Source organism: Elephas maximus, chromosome 23, assembly GCF_024166365.1.
Source record: "Elephas maximus indicus isolate mEleMax1 chromosome 23, mEleMax1 primary haplotype, whole genome shotgun sequence".
Taxonomy (NCBI): Eukaryota; Metazoa; Chordata; class Mammalia; order Proboscidea; family Elephantidae; genus Elephas; species Elephas maximus.
In genome coordinates this window covers 28,080,058-28,098,492 of record NC_064841.1, presented here as the reverse complement: position 1 = coordinate 28,098,492, position 18,435 = coordinate 28,080,058, and the positions used below count along the sequence as shown (strand labels likewise).

The window sequence follows — 18,435 nt, the reverse complement described above, 5'->3', positions numbered from 1 at the left end:
TTTTCTGGCCAGTCCCATTATTCACCACGTCCCGTGCTGTGGTGACTCAGGTGAGTGGTAGTGTTCAGAGCAGTGGGGTTTGAGAACTAGCCCTTCGTTTTTGTAGGCCTTTAGACACAGTTCTCTTCTTCAGGGAATTAGGGTACTCCCCAGTATGAGTGTGAACGTGAAAGCAGAAGGTCAGGTTCAAGGCATGTTTCTCAGTTGACTATCGGATAAGTCATCATTATGTTCTTATTTCTTCCTGATGGTAATGTGCCCCTGCCTCCACATTTACATTTTAGCCTGCAAATGATAGTCGTTCTGAAGATTGGCAGAAAGCTGGTGTGAAGCCTCACAAAGAGGGTTTTTTTCTACTGGGGCGGGGGGAGAACACTCTTGTGAATTTAGTTTTAGTTTAATTCACAATTATGAATAGGAAAAAAAATTTTTTTTTTTTTAAAACAGTGAAACAATGCTTGGAACTTAGGTTTCTGAAGGTGGAGATTTCTTTCCCACAATGGAAAGAGTTGGGTGTTGGGGAGGTGAGGATGTCGTGCCTGGTCTGCACTACCTCATGGACCACCCCGGAGGTAATCCCTTTGACCAGCTTCCATCCCTTGGGTACTTTTCTGAGCTTAGATCTTTACATTGGCCACTCATGTTGCTTCTCTGCTCAATGATGTATCAGAATGTAGTAGAGGGAGGAGTTATTCTCTTGAAGAGGATGGGGGAAGAATTGAGGATCATAGGGGTGCTGGGGTAGGAAGAAGCTTTTAGGGAAAAAAAAAAAGGGGATAGGGGCCTTTGGACTAAAGCACTCCTAAATACCTGCCCAGTTTATTTTAAGGCTTCTACATGGATGGTGTTCTGTCCTTTTCCCTGAAAGCTTTAGAAAGAGTGTTTATGAAAACGTATTGTGAGTTCTCCTTTTAGGTATTGGTTTAGTTTGTGCTATACAGAAATACTCATATAGGGTCACTATGAGTTGGAATCGACTCAATGACAGTGGGCTTGTTTTTTTTTTTTTTTTTTTGGTATACAGAAATATTAGCTGGTACTAATGCAGCTAGTTATTTGGAACACATGCAGGTGACCTTGGCTCTTGCTGGGTGCTGAAACACATGGATACATATCCATGATATGCATCAGTGACATGCTGTTTATCCAGAGACCTGGTTTAATACTCCCTGCTTGGCTTCTGACCAGTCATAGTATCCCAAACAAATAATTTAAGCCGTAAACCTCAACTTCTTCAGCTGAAAAATAGTGTCTGCCATCTCACAGGTATGTTAAGACTGAATGAGATAGCTTGGACGATAGCAGGATTAAATGAGATCATAGCAGATTCCACGTAAAGATTATTTCAAGTTGTCAGTGGGAATCCACCTAAGCAGATGTTAAGATCTGGGTTAGGAAAAGTTAAAAATTAGAAGGGCTACATTCGTCTGTCAGGAACTTAAAAAACTGACGTCTGTGCTATATATAGATGTTAATTTGCCATTAGCTTAGCTTCCGGACATGGCACTGTAGTGAATATACGGAAGAACCAGAAAAATAGCTTGTGGGAATATGACAGTGGAATTCCCAAGAATTTTCCTTACATGTGACTCAGCTAGCCCAAAAAGGAACTTCACATCTGTTTTTCCTGGTGACTAATGAGCCAACACAGCTGTAAAACACAGTGAACTAAGAATGAAATACCACAGAAATAAAGGAAGCATAATTTAAAGTTGTGAGAGCAGAAAAGACCAGCAGCAGGTGGAGCCAATGAACTGCTGGGGCACCACTGGCAGGACAGGCCATGCCCAGGAGTCCTGCTGCAGAAACCTCCTGGAGCTGGTGGCTGGCCCCAGATCATAGCCTCCAGGACATCTAGCTAGGAGAGGCCATTTTAGCTCCCTCTGGAGGAATTGAATTGGCCCCATAGGAGGTGCTCGCGGGACCTGTTCGATTTATTAATACAACTCCAACTTAGCCCAGGTATTGAATAGTTAGTATTGATAATCTTTCAGAATGCTACTTAGACACGAATGAATTTGCATGTGGTTTTTCTGGTTAGATAAATACCATTCCGGGAGCGAAGGGAGCTGGAGTATCAGAAAGCAGAGTGACTTACTGGGACCCACAGGAGAGATGGGAGCACCTCCCTGAGTGTTGGGTTGACTCTGTTTCTCTGCGGTGTCACACTGCTTTAGGTTGCACAGCATGTTGGCTCAGTGGAGAAAACCAGGAAGGCCTGTTTCCTTCCCGACCCTGGTACCTGGCTGACGCGCAGTGGGAAGTCGCCACGTCCTCAGGCCCTCCTGCTCTTATGATTGTTCTGGGTCAGTGCCCTTGTGAAGGTTGGAGAGAAGTGTCCTGGGTTCGACTGGTACTCTGCATCTTCAGAGACCACCTTCTGCACAGCTGCCTTCTGAGCTGAATCAGTGACCTGGCAGAGTGGGAGTGCTTTGCCATATTACAGATCTTTGCTGCCACACCCAAGTGTGATTTCAGACAGCCGGAGTAATTGCTTCCCCCACGTCTGTCTGGTAACTAAAGCTGCTATTGAAGGAAACTAGGCCAGGAAGGATTTAAGAACTCAGAGAGGCCCACAGGCACCAAAGGCAAGGCTGAGTGAGAAAAAGCCCTCTCTCTAGGGATCTCAGCCCCAAACATCCATGCATCGGAAGGATTCTCTCCCTGCTTTTCATCATTTGTCAGTTGTGTATAGAGTGGGGTTGTGTGTTTGGGCAGTTGACTGTGTGGGGAACTTCCAGCTGAGGCAAAATTATGCATACCCATTTAAGTCCCTGGCATCTGATTTGTCAACTCAGGTTTGTCATGCCTAGTTGTTGCCAGCTGGAAGACGGCCACCTTGGACCTTGGCTAGGTGAATGGACTGAACCCGTTCCTTTGGTCAATTTGTAAATAGACAGCCTGTTCTAAAATAACCCCCTCTTAGTTCTTTCCTCACCTTTACTGGGACAGTCTCAGCACATTGATCTTATCAAAGCGATTATACCAGACCCTGAATGAGAATAAGGCTTCCTCATCTTGGGGTTATGCTGCTGTTGTTAGGTGCCGTCTAGTCTGTCCTGACTTATAGCAAGAGATGCTGTGTACAACAGAACCAAACACTGCCCGGTCCTGCGCCGTCCTCACAGTCGTTGCTATGTTTGAGCCCATCGTTGCAGCCACTGTGTCAATCCATCTCATTGAGGATCTTCTCTTTTTCTCTGACTCTCTACTTTACCAAGCGCAATATCCTTCTCCAGGGAGTGGTCCCTCCTGATAACATGTTCAAAGTACATGAGACAAAGTCTCACCATCCTCACTTCTAAGGGGCATTCTGACTGTACTTTTTCCAAGACAGATTTGTTCTTTCTTCCAGCAGGCCATGGTATATTCAGTATTCTTCATCAATGCCGTAATTCAAAGGCATCAATTCCTTTTTGGTCTTCCTTATTCATTGTCCAGATTTTGTATGCATATGAGGCAATTGAAAAGACCTTGGCTTGGGTCAGGCACACTTTAGCCCTCAAGGTGACATCTTTGTTTTTAACACTTTAAAGAGGCCTTTTGCAGCTAATTTGTCCAATGCAATGTTGTTGGATTTCTTGACTGCTGCTTCCATGGGTGTTGATTGGTTATATACCTTGAAAGGCAATCTTGCTACCTAAATAAAACCTGTGTTTGGAAGGATTTACAGGACAGTTGGGAGCAATGGTAACTCAGCAGTGGAATTCTCACCTTCCGTGCAGGAGACCTGGGTTCTGTTACTGGCCAGTCCATCTCAAGTGCAGCCACCACTCTCTGTCACTGGAAGCTTATGTGTTGTTATGATCCTGGACAGGTTTAACGGAGCCTCCAGATTAAGATGGACTAGGAAAAAAGGCCTGGTGATGTACTTCTGAAAATAAGGCCGTGAAAACCCTGTGGATCACAATGGTCCGGTCTCGTTGTACATGGGGTCTCTATGAGTCAGGGGCCAACTTGATGGCAGCTAACATCAGTAACAAATTAGAAGATTACATTTGGGTTTGTGTTGTCGTTATTTTTAATCATAGGACCTGGTGATCATTCTTGACTTTTTCAGGTAACCAAGGCTCTCCCACTAATAGGAAAAAACTGATGTGCCAGAAAATAATACACGTGCAGTGTTGACTTAGTAACATGCAACCACAAACCATCCCATTCTGTTTCTCGCCTCTAAAAGTTCCTCATGCCAGAGTGTACAGTAAAAAGAAAGGCAGTATCTCGGGGTTTGCATTGGGGGGAGTGGGGTTTGATGCAGGGAATTTTTGAATCTACCCATATGTGGAGCCTCCCCACCTCCTTGTGTGAACCCCTTCTTATATACGGTTACGTTGAACACACACATGATCTTTTATTTCTCAAGCCAAGATTTATCTTTGATGCTGCCTAGGGTCGGCCAATACTGGAACAACTTCTAAATATAGATGCGCTTGCAGACTAAATCTTTGAGGCTGGCCATAGTTCATTTGGCTAACCCAACTTTTTTTTCTATTTAATTTATCCTTGCCATTTCTGACAGGTTGAACTATGGTGTTATGGAGAGTGCCCAGCCCAGAATCACTCAGGCCACGTCTGGGTCCAGCAGCGAGGTCTGCAAGCACATGACAACTGATAGCAAAAGTGTTTGCTCCACTTCCGTATAACTTATTTAGTAGGCAGTTATTAAGCCTGGTAAGAGCAGCTTGAGAGGGCAACAGGCATGATGGTAAAAGAATCTGTATGGAAGGAGGGCAGTGGGAGAGGCCGCAGATGAAGAAATATCAGGAAGACTGCAAGTCATATGACCGGGGGGTGCTGGGTCACCTTAAATTCTAGCACCTGTGTGTTGGCCATTCTCATTCTCTTGTGCCAGGAATGAAGCTCTTTTAAAGAGAGGAACAGGAAGGATCATGTCCAATCTATTAATTTGAAGGCAATTGAAAATATCAGCCAACTCCATTTATTGGTGCCAATAGTGTTGGAAATGCCAGCTTCCAAGGCTGTTGGTGCTAGGGTGATTAGAAATGTTAGCCAGAGTAAACATGGCCCCTGCAGTCTACAGAATCACTGCTGGCAGGGAAACACTGTAGCCTAAATTCATTGAATATGTGTGGTTTATATGTGTAGAATTGGCTGTGGCTGTGTTAAGTTCCTTAAGGGGAAACCAGCCCATTTAGGGGATTGATCTTCCCAAGTACCAAGGACAGCTTAATAAAGATAGGTGAGTTACGTAAAGAAGGGAGATTGTATTGGAAAAGTTTTTTGTTGTTTTCAATCTTTGTTACATACTTTTGCAGATACCTAGAGAGGTTAAAATTTGGTTACGTATGAAGGTCCTTTGAAAGGTTATATTTAATTTGCCCACTTTTGTGGCTTTGGGCTATGTCTTATCTAAACCATCCCCAAAAGACTATTTCATGTCTATATTTAAAAATCTCTCCAAGGTTCTCAACAACTTGGGGTAGCATTATTAAAAACCTTAATTCTGTCAAAAATTTTATCTCTAGAAGATTAAGTAACTGCATTGCAGTTGATTGACATTTTGGTTGATCTTTATCATCTAGGATTCTGGTTATACTTTTAGCTTCTACAAAAAAAAAAAAATTAATTTATTCAGAGAGTCCCTTATTTGTTGGATGGCTTTGAGGAAAAGACATGTACTAAGTGCATGTAAAAAATAGAGCCACTTATTCAGGCATACATTAAACTCCTGTGTGCTAGCGTGAACATTTCCACTGCCTTAACTCCTGACTATTTATACTGTAGGAGAAATTTATAAAAAGTTACTGAAATTCAGAAAGGATGAAAATTCATAATATACATGGATATCAAATTAGATGAGTGTAGTGTTGGGTAACAAATTACCTCAAAATTTTGCAGCTTAAAGCAACCACTTTATTATTCTAATGGACCCTAGGTTAGGAATCTTGGGCCGGGCACCAAAGCAATGATTTGTCTGCGCTCCGCAATGTCTGGTGCTTTAGCGGGGAGGACTCTTTTGCTGGGAGCTGGGGTCTTCTAGTGGTGCCTTCACTCACAAATCTAGTGATTAATGCTGGCTTTGAGTGGGACCTCTTGCGGGGCTGTCCACACATGGCCTCTTCGCGTGGCCTGGGCTCCCTTACAACATGGCAGCCTCAGGGACGTCAGATTGCCAGAAGTGAGTGTCCAGGTGGAAGGCAGAAGCTGCATTCCCTTTTCAGACCTGACCTTGGAAGTCGCAGAGCTTCATTACCACTCCATTTTATTAAATAGTCACAAGCCCACCTGAACTCAAAGGAGAGGTACATAGACTTCACTCCTCAGTGGGAAAGGTATCAAAGAACTTGCAGACATGTTTTAAAATCACCACCATGTGACATAAGCCCTATCCTGACTCATTTTAGTCATGAGAAACCATTATGCTTTTTTTTTTCTTTGTTTTTATAGCACATAGGGTGTTTTAGGTGCTGTGCCTTAAGGCTGTTAGATTCTAACTTTGAAAGTACAACATAGCACTTTTTTTCCTGCCCCCGTTTCTCTTTGGAGTGTTCTGAGAAGAAAGAAAACTGTACCAAGAGATGCAGTGATAGGGACAGGACTCAGACTTCTTACCCAGTGCTACTAGGATGTGCCTTGGTGGCCCTCAAATACAGTCCTTCTCAGTTAACATGTGGAAGAAACTGTTCTCCTGCTGTTAGTGATAAGAAAAAGAAACTCATAAGATAAACAGTATTACTGCCTCAGTTGTAGCACCTGAAAAGCCAGGATAGTGTGTTCTGTTCCTTCGAGTGACTCACAGGAGTTCGTTAAAATGTTGTCTTTTTTCCTTTTGAGGGTGGAAGGGGATTAATATGTTTATAATCTTTACTTAATGGCTCGTTTTCTTTTTAAACTGTAGATTAGAAAGAAATGGAAAAATATCCAAATAAGTAGTAAAAAGGAGATAAAAATAATAATAAAAAATATGTTCCTGAAAATATTTAAGACCTTTTATATTTCGAAGTAAGGAACCCTGGTGGCGCAGTGGTTAAAAGCACTTGACCAAAAGGTCAGCGGTTCAAACCCACCAGCCACACTGCAAGGAAAACGTCTGGCAGTGTGCTTCCATAAAGATTTAAAAAAAAAAAAAAAAAAAAAAATTTTTTTTTTTTTAAAGATTTACAGCCTTAGAAAACCCTTCGGACAGTTCTTCTCTGTCATTCAGGGTCACTGTGAGTTGGAATCAATTTGACGGCAGTAGGTTTTATACTTATAATTTACCTCCAAATTTAATTACTGAGAATCAGATAAATACTAGATGTTCAACCTAGGCCAGGAAAACTCTGTGGTAAAATAGAGCTGCGACAAGATAAAGAAAGCTGGCTGGCTGTGAGTCCCTGGACGGGGTGGAGAAGAAGCCGATCCAGCAGGGTCTCAAGTGTATAAGGTCTCAAGAACAAGCACAGCTCTAGGGTATAGATAATACTCAATGTATTTTTGTTCAATGAGAAGAAATGGGACAGGCGGAACAAGGGATCTCAGGACTGGATAGGATTAATCTGATATACGCCATGAACTTGAGCCAACTTGCTGGCAAGTCAAGTCCTTTCCTAGAGAGCAGTTTTTACCAGAAGTGCAGGACAAAAGCACCCTGGGCCTCAGTCAGAAAACAATTCTATTTGTCTCAGAGCCCAGGGTGCTGAATTGGTGCTCTCAGGCTAGGTCTGGCAGTGGAATGATGATAGATTAGCCAGAACGTGAACTCAGTCCAGCGTAGAAGAGGAACACTCAGGTTGGAAAAGGAAGCAACGCAGGTTTACAATGCATCCCCTCATGCCAACTTTAATATCCTGAGGTTTATCTCCACACAGCCTGTTTGTACTCCAAGATTTCTTCACATTCTAGTAAAGATTAACTTTGTCCTTGAATGAACTCACTGTGTGCTGTAGAAACAAGCATTTCGGCATGCCCAGGACTATTAAATGGAAACAAACCAGCGAACCCTGAAAATCTGCTCTTTTTTTGGCTCATGGGTGCTGGCCGTAGGAAGGTAGGCCAGCACACGGTTGGGGGTTATGTTGGCTCATGTCAAATGAGGTCAGTAGCCCAGTGGCTAGGTCTGCTCCAGAATGCTCAAGGATGTGGGCTTCAAGTCTTCTCTCCCTGTCTTCTCGGGTTGAGGTAAAGTTTTCCTTCCCCACTGAGAGGCGTGAACATCTGTGTCGTTGTAGAGAAGTTCCGATCTTGCTTGCTCAAGTGCTGTACACCTGGTCTGCCATCATATGGAGGATCAGGGAGCTGCCAGGGATCCATGCCCCAGTTCTTCTCTGTGCAGCAGTCAGTTCCAGGCTCTCTGAGCCCTAGGCTCCTACTCTCCACAGGTGGCCTAGCAGCAGTAGCTGACGAGGATGAGGCCTGGGCCCCGGGCGTTCCTGCTGCCTGTGTTCCCATATTGATGATGACAGACCGACAAAGTACCAAGAGATTACTCATTTCTATTATGGCCATATTATGGCTAGGAAGCTTTGTACAAGGCTGACTTTATATTATTAAAAAGTAACTTTCCTTTCAAAGTAATTATATCTCAGTAATCTTGTGTAGTTTAAATTAGATTTTATTAGAAGGAACCTGCCCCAGATTATAATCTCTCAGAGTCATTTGGAGCCACTCTACCTATAAAATATGTAAGTTGTGGTTTTATCAGTCTTTAAAATCTCACCGATAGTAACAGCCAGGTCCTTTAATTTACGATAAACATTCACATTATCGCTCCTGTCAGTTCATATGAGTATTTCAGTCTTCCAAAGCATTAACTTTTTTTTTTTTACCCTATCCATTCTTGTCAACAAGAACTGAGTAATTATTTATAAATGCTGTTTGCAACCTAAAATCACTCCTTGTTTACTAACAGATTCTCCACATCAGCCTTTGCCTTTGAATATGTACTTATTCCAATGCTTAAGCCCCAGAGCCATCTGAGAGCGAGGCCTGTCTCTGTGTGGAAGACCACCACAGCCATGGCGTTCTCCGTCTTCACTTGCTAACCTCTCTACTATGGGTCACTTTTGCACTACCGTGACTTTGTGAATATCAATTGTTTTTCTTCTCAAATATCCCTTTTATTTTTGCTGTGTCATACAAGAATATTTTCTTTTATTGAAAAGCTTCTCTCATTGCCTAAAATGTTTAGCTTATTTCCCCCAGGTGTTTTTGCTTTATTCTCAATGACTTCTAAAAATTTTCCCATGAGCCCTAATTATTTAACTCTATGAAATATCTGTTTTCTTACCCCTCAGGCTCTACAGACATTGTTTCTAAAACTTGATTCTAAGCTTCCAACAACTCTGGATCTTTCTGTGTGTTCCTGAGGCCCGTGTGCATAGTAGTACCTTTTATAAGGTGGCAAAATGGAAACCTTGGCATGCTTTGCCTAAACAAATTGGAGTTACATAGGAATTGGTCCTGAACAACTGAAGTAGACAATTTTTTTAAAAGTTAGCAGTATAGGAAACTCTCTTGAAAGATACAAAAGAAAAGTCTAGTTCCCACCGTCTCTTGTTTAAGCCATGGACAGCCTAGCTTTCACAATGCTAAAGCAAATCCACCTGGTAAGGAGCAGACTGACTTTTATTTACTCGCTCTAGTTCTGTGCACCAGAAATGCGCAAAGGAGACCAAACAAAGAAATAGGAAAAATGAGGCATTGAAGGGGAGCCAGCGTCCAGTTTGGAAGGGATAAGAGCTTCCGTGGCGGCAGGATGTGCCTTTCTTGCGCTGTTTACTCTGGGCTCAGAAATAGAGGAGGAAAGAAGGTAGATCCTGAAATGGATACAGAACGTACCAGAGCAGCAGAGAGTGTAATCAGACACTGGATGTAATTATGGAAATGTGCACGTAAATGGCTTTTCTGTGAATAAATTGCCTGCATCAACCTTAGCACTCAAGGTTAAATGAGCGTAAGGGCGTGATAAGCCAGCCACACAGAGACTTCTCCCAAGTAGCAGCTGAAGAGTGTTAGCTTCACGGCCTTTTTTTTGTAGTTGTGCCTGAATGAACTTTGAATATTAGGAGCTCGCTCCCTCCCATTGGAAGGGGCACCACCTTGGTCTGGGGGGGGAGGGGAGTGAAGGGCTAGTTTAAGGATGACTGTGTGGCACGGCTGTTTTTAATCTGTTCACCCTAGTGATACTTCAAGCTAGTTGTGTGGTTATTTTATTTTTAATTAGACTTCACCTGGAGTGTGTTTTAGTTGTCAGCATTTGGAGGCCTGCTTAAAGGAAGGAAATGCTTAAATTTTCTTAGGGGAAAAAAAATGTGCCTGCTCATTCTTTTTAAAATAAAAAACGAGCTTCAAACATATTCCTGAAGGCCTGGGCCCAGAAGTCTGATTAGAAGGCTAAGATTCATTGAGTATTAGTGTGTGGTTTTCTTTTTCCCAGAACATAGATAAAATCATGTAGATTATGAGTAGGAAGCATTTGTTCTAGCAAACTGCTGCTGTTAGTATTCCATGCTTCAGAGCATGGCGTAGGCTAGTTAGTTTTTTTCCTTACCCATGGGGTCAGTTATGAGAACCCATCAGAGTGTTTGTTTTTACTTCAAGGAGTTAGAGACATCATGCAAGGTCCAGGAAGGCATTAAAAATACATTTCCAGTTTCATAAGAAACTTAGAGTGGCTTTAACATGCATAGATGAATCCAACCTATGTTCCATATACTCGTTAGACATTTAGTTCAGCTCTGCAAGCATATATTGGGCTCCCAGATTGTCCAAAGCAGTTGTAAAGAAGATGATCTAACAGTCTACAATCAATATTGAGGAATCAGTGGACAAACAGTTCACCGTTGCTGGAATGTACGAGTGAGCAAGTTGGGGGCTGCCGCATGCATGGTAGGAGAAAAGGAGTCAGGCTGGAGAGGGCTCTGTGGATGGCGGTAAGCTGCCTACGCCAGCCCTGCAGGCACTCATGATTGACGGGGAAAGGCTGTGCAGTGTCAGGTACTGTTGGTTGGTCGATTGGATAGTTTTGACCAACACAAGTGAAAGTTGGTGGGTCTCTGTAGAAGGGCCTTGAATTGTGATCCTTAACTTGAGCCTGGCTCTGTGCCTGAAATGACCTTTTTGATAACCAAAAACCACTTTAGAAATACCGTAAGTACAGTGCATTGCCTGTATCGGTTACAGAATTTTGCATAGCGCCTTTATGTTAAGGATGAGATTTCACTGTAGAGCACTTTACATGCAGCCTGAGCACTTGCCTGTAAGCTTTCTTTCTGTTGGTTTTGTTCATCTAAACCAGGAAGGTAAACAGTCCCCATCACTCCTTCATTTCTTTTGATTATTTGTGAAGAAGCTTTTATGTGCATTGTTACATTGTTTTCTTTTAGGGAAAAAGAAACAGTGGTTTCAGACAGTGCTTCTTTGGGAGCCAGAAACACTGCAAGTTAACAAAGCTTTGTCCGGCCATGGGATACACGTTCAGGCTGGCTGCTCGGAATGACATTGGCACCAGGTATGACGCTTCCTTGTCCTCTTGCCATTAAACATTTGTGTTGTGACCCTGAGCCTTCTCTCTCATTTCTAGAAGGCTTGAGGAAGCCTGCTGCCTCCACGGAAACCAATTTGAGATTTTCCAAGAGGGAATCCCAAACAGGGGAGAAGACCCCTTCTGAGGGGAAAAGTGTGTGGCCTCTTTGCAGTCGCACAGGCTGTAATGCAAAGTCCCCACTAGGGGTGTCTGAGAACCAAGAAAGCCAAGGTGAAGGTTAACAGTACAAATTTTGAAAGGAATCCCTTGTAGGATGTTTTTTTTTCGTATCGTGTGCCTTTTTCTTCTTTCATCATTTCAGCAAGCTCTTTATTAAGTTACCTTTTTGAATTATGTGTGTTTCCTGATACAAGAAGGGGTGGTGGGCCAGCCATTGTTGTCAAGCCAAGGGCAGGTACTCCCAGAATCAGAAAAAACCTGGACCATCCAGGATAGCCCTAAAGGCCTCCTAGCTGCAGGAGAAGGTGACAGCATGGGGACTGCGAAGAGCCAATTGATTAAAGATGTTTTGAAAAGGCCATCTTCCAGTTGTGCTTGCTGGGTAACTCTTGATTAAGGGAAAAATCATTTTCTTTCATCACCGCTTGTTAAAAACCTTTCTTAAAGCCTGGGCATATCAGTGGTCCCCAACCGTCTCTCCAACTTGAAGAATTTCTTTTTAACCTCACGAGGTTTTTGTAGATCTCCTGCCCCTAGACATAACAGTCATCGTAATTCTGGAGCCCAAAAAGCCATAACAATGAAAAGTTTCTGTGATTCAAGAATTTTTTAAGTAATTGGAAAAATCCATGCACTTTTAAAAAATAGCAGTGTATATATTTGTAAAACATTTATTTCTTCAACAGACAGTTATTTGTACTCACATGGATTCAAGGACTCCTTGGTAGTTGTGGCTCATAGCTTGGTAGGTATTATGCCATGCCATGTTTCTGCTGGATGTTTTTAGGAGAAAATAAATTCTTAAGAATATATTGTCATATGTTGTCCTGTACCTTGGTATACTTTTCTTGTAGCTGAGTATGGGGGATGTAGGGCACATTGTCAGTTGTGGTAGGGAATGTCACCCAAAGGCTTCTTTGGGTGACAATCCCTACCCAGATTGTCCAGCTCCAGCAAGTTAAGCAGTATGTAGGCTTATACCTTCTCTTTTTAGGACCCAGAGACAGCCCTCGGGCATACCTTCAAGTGCTCCTGAAAGTGTGTCTCACTGTCTTTATTTCTCTGCAGTGGTTACAGCCAAGAGGTAGTATGCTACACATTAGGAAACATTCCTCAGATGCCCTCTGCACCAAGACTTGTCCGAGCTGGAGTCACATGGGTCACGTTGCAGTGGAGTAAACCAGAAGGCTGTTCACCCGAGGAAGTAGTTACCTACACCTTGGAAATTCAAGAGGAAGAAAATGTAAGTTCTGCAGGTTTTATCCCCTTGCATGTATTCTGCATAAGTCAGTATTGTCGTAGCTGCAGAGCACCATGAAATTAGACTGGCTACTAGAATTCAAAACCAAACTCTTAATTCCTACCATTACCACTACCACCAGCAGCAGCAACCTGCTCTTCCACAGTCTTCCCCATCTCAGGAAATGGCACCTCCATCCTTTAAGTTGGGGAAGCCAGAAACCCTTGTGTCATCCTTGCCTCCATATATAATCAGCAAAACTTTTAAAATCTTCTCTCACAATACATCCAGAAATCTGACCATTTTTACCATCTCCACAGCTACTACCCTTTTACAAACCACCATCATGTCCCCTAGGTTATTGCAGTGGTTTCCTAAATATTACCCTACCTTCACTTTTAATACACTGCAGTCCGTTCTCCACACCAAGCCTGAGTGATCCTGTTAAAGTCACTCCTCTGCTCGGAATCCTTCAATGCCTTCCCATCTCTTCCAGAGTAAAAGCCAGAGCTCTTACAAAACCTGCAAGGTCTGCATGATCTTCTCCATTTGCCCTTGTTCCTTCCACTGCAGTCTCGTTAGCCTCGCAGCTGTTCCTTACACACACCAGCCGTGCTCTGGCCTCAGGACCCTTGCAATTCTCATGCCCTTTGTGAAGAGCACTCTTCTTCCACATCTTTGGGCTCACTTCCCTCACTTCCTTCAGGTTTCTTATGAAATGTCACCTCCTTGGAGACACCCTCCCTTACCACCCTGTAGAACAGCACACTGTGCAGTGGAACTTCCTGCGATGATGGAGATACTCTGTAATTTGTCTTGTCTAATAAAAAAAAAAAAAAAAAATTTTTTTTTTTTTAATATGGTAACCCTTAACCACATGTGGCTCTTTAGCACTTGATATATGACTAGTGTGATATATGACTGAAATTTTAACTTAATTTAAACAACCACCTGAGGCTACCATATTTAATTATGCAGCTATAGAAAATAGCGTCTCACTGTGCCCAGCACTCTATCCTCTGATCCAGCTTTATTTTTCATCATTGCTCTTAACATCACAACTGGCATGTAAGCGTCTTGTGGGCAGTGCTGGGATCCTAGAGTGTGGTAAAGAGTCTGGTGCACAGATGGTGCTCAGTGCTGTTTTTGATGTGTGAACGAGTGAATGAATGGACGCATGGTAGAGAATACTATTGAATTCTGTACCTTCTCCGCCCAAGCTGTCCTTTCGCCCTTGACCAGAAGAGGACACTGTGCGGTCAGAAACCTCAGCCAAGGCTTACTGCAGAGCACATTGCAGCCTGACAGGGAAGACCTCGATACAGAGATTTTTTTTTCATGACAACATTGTTAAATAAAACAAAACCATACGTACTGCTTTGTCACATAGTACTACTTGGTGGTTAAATTCTTCTTCGAAATGCTTATTGGGTAACGTGGAAAAGTTTGCTCTGGGACGAAGGCACATGGTGGCATTGGTTCCAAAGCAAATCCACATTCTTGACAGAGAGAGTGTTGTTCTCATGTAAATGAGCGTTCACCTCGGAAGGACCCAAAGCTTTCAGTAAAGTTGACCAGGCCCAGGAGAAGTATCAGTGTGATAGAGTTCCATTTTTATTTGAAGCTAGAGTGCTACCCACAGCGCCATGGGCTTCTGATACTCTTTTGAGGTAACTACCAGACCTCTGGCCACCGGTGATGGTGGGAAGAGGCAATGCAAAAGTCTTATACACAAAGGTATTTAATGCCCGAATTTGATAATACTGATTTCTTTTTCTGGCTTTGCCTTTTCAGGATAACCTTTTCCACCCAAAATACACTGGAGAGGAATTAACATGTACTGTGAAAAATCTCAAAAGAAGCACACAGTATAAATTCAGGGTGAGTCAGTCATTTTGGTACCTGAACTGCTTGAAATGAAGTTGGTTTGTGCATCACCCATCTACCATTTCAGAGGGCTATATAGGTTAATTTTTTTTTTTTTAATTCAAAGCACTTTACATTTTTAAAATAGTGTTTACAAAACACACATACTTTAATTTTGTTTGACAGAGAAAACTGTCATAATGCACTGTCATAAACTGAGCTACAACACAGCCAGGTGTCCTAGCTCGGGAATACCCAAAGGCTGAGTGACCTCTCACCTGCACTTCATACCTTCCTCTCAGTGCTTCTGCTTTGAAACCTGTTTCTCTTTTACTCTCCATTTTCCTTTGCTCTTCTGCCCACCGCCCCCCCCCCCCCCGCCTTTTTTTTTTTTTCTCTTCCATGACCCCTAACCCCCTTAGACTCTGCTTTGGTCATTAAAAACCAGTTGCCATGGAGTGGATTCTGACTCATGGCAACCCATGTGCATCAGAGTAGAACTGTGCTCCACTGGGTTTTCAGTGACTGATTTTTAAAAATAGCTGTCCAGGTTTTTCTTCTGAGGTTCCTCTAAGTGAACTCAAACCTCCAACCTTTCTGTAACAGCTGAGTGTGTTAACTGAGCATGTTAACCGTTATACAACCACCAGTAAATGTCACCAGAGGTCCTCTGTCTTAAAGCCTCATATTTTAGAGGAAAAAGTACATATCTTAAAAGAAAAAAAAAAAAGAGAATACCACTTGGTAGTCACTAAAAGAGGAAAGCAGTATGCTGCCTTGTTCGCTGTAGCAGTATTTATTGACCCTTCACGCGGCCATGGATTTTCTCGTACGGCGCTGTGCAGTTGGGAGAGAAGGTTGTCTTCTGACAACTCGTGGTGCTGCTCTAAATTGGGGTCCAAATTATGTTGTTTGGCACAGAGTAATCATGTAATAGTGGCAGTCTGTTTCTGTAAAGATTTACAGGCTTGAAAACCCTATGAGGCCATTCTACTGTGTACTGTAAGGGTCACTGTGAGTAGGAATGGACTCAACAGCAATGGGTTTTAATAAATATGTCAGTTTATCAAATGGAATATGTGACTATTTGGGGAAAATGATAGTTTTCGCTATTATGAAGAAAACCTTGTTACTCAGTGTGTGGTATAAATCCCATTGCTGTAGAGTCGATTCCGATTCATAGCAACCCTATGAGACAGAGTAGAACTGCCCCCTGTAGGGTTTTCAAGGAGCAGCTGGTGGATTCGAACTGCTGACCTTTTGGTTAGCAGCCAAACTCTTAACCACTGTGCTACCAGGGATCCAATATTTGGTATAAAAAAATCCATCCACCCATTGCCATTGAGTCGATTCCTACTCAGCAACCCTACAGGACAAAGTAGAACTTCCCCGTAGGGTTTCCATGGAGATGCTGGTGGATTCAAACTGCCGACCTTTTGGGTTAGCAGCCAAGCTTTTAACCACTGCACCATATTGGGTTGATAAATATCTTCAAAAAAATGTAAGTGACTTGTGAGAACCTAGCCATACTGCTAGCATTTCTCCACAAGGTGGCATTGCTCTACTCACTCTAGGTGAGGTTATTTTTATCTGCTCCCCCCTCCCCCCCGCCCATGTTTTCTGCTCATAAAGGAATACAAACATGCTGGTTTTATGCCTTTTTGAAAATGTCTTTAGCTAAAACTCACCTTATAGTTTTATTTTTAATTGTCAACAACCAACTATACAGAAAATAAGTATTCCTTAAAAAAGAAACACTAATAATTAGTACTTGAATTTGAGAGAGAAAATGTGTGTGTTTATGAATGCCTTGATTTTGCCATATAAGTCATTGATGATTTAATGCCTGATATCTAAAGCGTGTTAATGTTTTCTTTTTTTAAATAGTACTTATTGAGTTTTTGTGAAAGTTTACACCTCAAGTTAGATTCCCGTTGGACAATTTCTGCATAAATTGTTCAGTGACATTAGTTACATTTATCACAATGTATCATTCTCTTAAATTGTGTTCTTTGTTCCATTTCCAGTACCCTAGTTTCCCTGCACCATTATCTTCTCATCTTTGCTTTTGAGTAATTGTTGGCATTTTGGTCTCATACAGACGGTTTTTAAGTAGAGCACTGATCTTATGGGTAATATCCTTTATTCTGTGAGCCACTCTGCTATTTTGCTAAAAGGTGATTGCAGGGGATAGGCTCAGCTCTAAGTTTAAAGAATGTCTCAGGGTGATAGTCTCAGGAAATCCTCTGTTCCCTATTGTTCCAGTTTATCTGGCTTGTTCTTTTTTTTTTTTTGTAAAGAGTTTGAGTTCTGTTCTACATTTTTCTTCCATTCTATCCAGAACCATCTATTGTAACCCCAGTCAGAACAGTCACTGATGGTAGCCAGGCACCATCTAGTTCTTCTGGTCTCAGGGTAGATGGTGTCATGGCTCATATAGACTTGCTTCTTCTCTGAGCTTTTAGTTACCTACTTACTGTTTTGTTCCTGAGGAGTAGAGACCAGTAGTTATGTCGTAGATGGCTGCTCGCAAGCTTGTAAGACCTCAGATACTTCTCACTTCGCTAGGACGCAGATCATGATTTTTGTGAACTATGGTATGCCAGTTGACTGAGTTGTCTCATGAGAACTATAGTCCTAAGCTTTCAAACCCAGAAAACCTATCTTAGAAGGTATTTGGTTATATCTGAGGAGTATCTATATTTGTGTCTTCAATGAATATATGTGCCTGTACTCACATATTTGTATACACATACCTAGAGATAATTCTATCTGTTCCCACCTGTGCGTACACCTGTACCTACTAGTATACCAGTATGCCTTTACCCACCCATACATGCTCACTTTTTTTTTTTTGGTTGTGCTTTGCTCACTATATCTACATTTGGTGCCACTTTTCCCATTACTAAAAATAACCAGTCTCTATGGTTTTTTTTATGATCTAAAGCATATTCCGCCCCCTGTCCCCCTCCCGAGTGACCACCAGTGACACATTGTTCTCTCTGTATATATCTGTTTTTGTCTTCTTACAAAAGAGGGATCATACAATATTTGTCTTTATATGCCTGACTTACTTCACTTAGCATTACGCCCTCAGGTCCATCCATGGACTCATCATTGTTCTTTGGGGGTTGTGTATATTAATGTTTTCTTGATTGTGTTTTAGCTGACTGCTTCTAATATGGAAGGAAAAAGCTGTCCAAGTGAAGTTTTGGTTTGTACGACAAGTCCTGATCGGCCTGGACCTCCTACAAGACCCTTGATTAAAGGACCAGTGACATCTCATGGCTTCAGTGTCAAATGGGGTATGTGTCACAGTTACTGCTGCTGCTGCCACTTTTTTAAAAATTGACTAATTTTTGTAGTGACATACGGTGGGGAGAGACCAATAGTATTTGTGGGAGTTTACTATGTTTGGATTACATGTATGAAAACCATCCCGAGAATTCCACAAGTTGGTAAAATGAGCAGTAAGTTTTAAGATCATCTCGTTTATTTCCTGACTTTCCTGTAGTTCATGCTTATCCTCCTGTGTTCTTAATTATTGATTTTAATGTAGTAATATCTGAACATACATGTTGTTCTTCAGTAGCTTGCCCTAAAAAATATAGCAATACTTAATAGAAAAATTGATTTGTAAAGCTAATATTAAAAGTAAATTTTAAAATTGAGGTATGTCAGC

General features: G+C 42.1%; 1 protein-coding gene across 4 annotated transcripts in view; it reads left to right on the top strand.

Moving 5' to 3' along the window:
* FNDC3B (fibronectin type III domain containing 3B) overlaps positions 1-18,435 on the top strand; it is a 391,440-nt gene that overhangs the window by 293,838 nt on the left and 79,167 nt on the right. For all 4 annotated transcript variants that reach the window (XM_049867193.1, XM_049867190.1, XM_049867192.1 and 1 more), the window contains 4 exons: positions 11,328-11,452; positions 12,716-12,890; positions 14,682-14,768; positions 17,920-18,058. In XM_049867193.1, the coding sequence (XP_049723150.1) occupies positions 11,328-11,452; positions 12,716-12,890; positions 14,682-14,768; positions 17,920-18,058 (526 nt within the window). The remainder of the gene's footprint in view (positions 1-11,327; positions 11,453-12,715; positions 12,891-14,681; positions 14,769-17,919; positions 18,059-18,435) is intronic.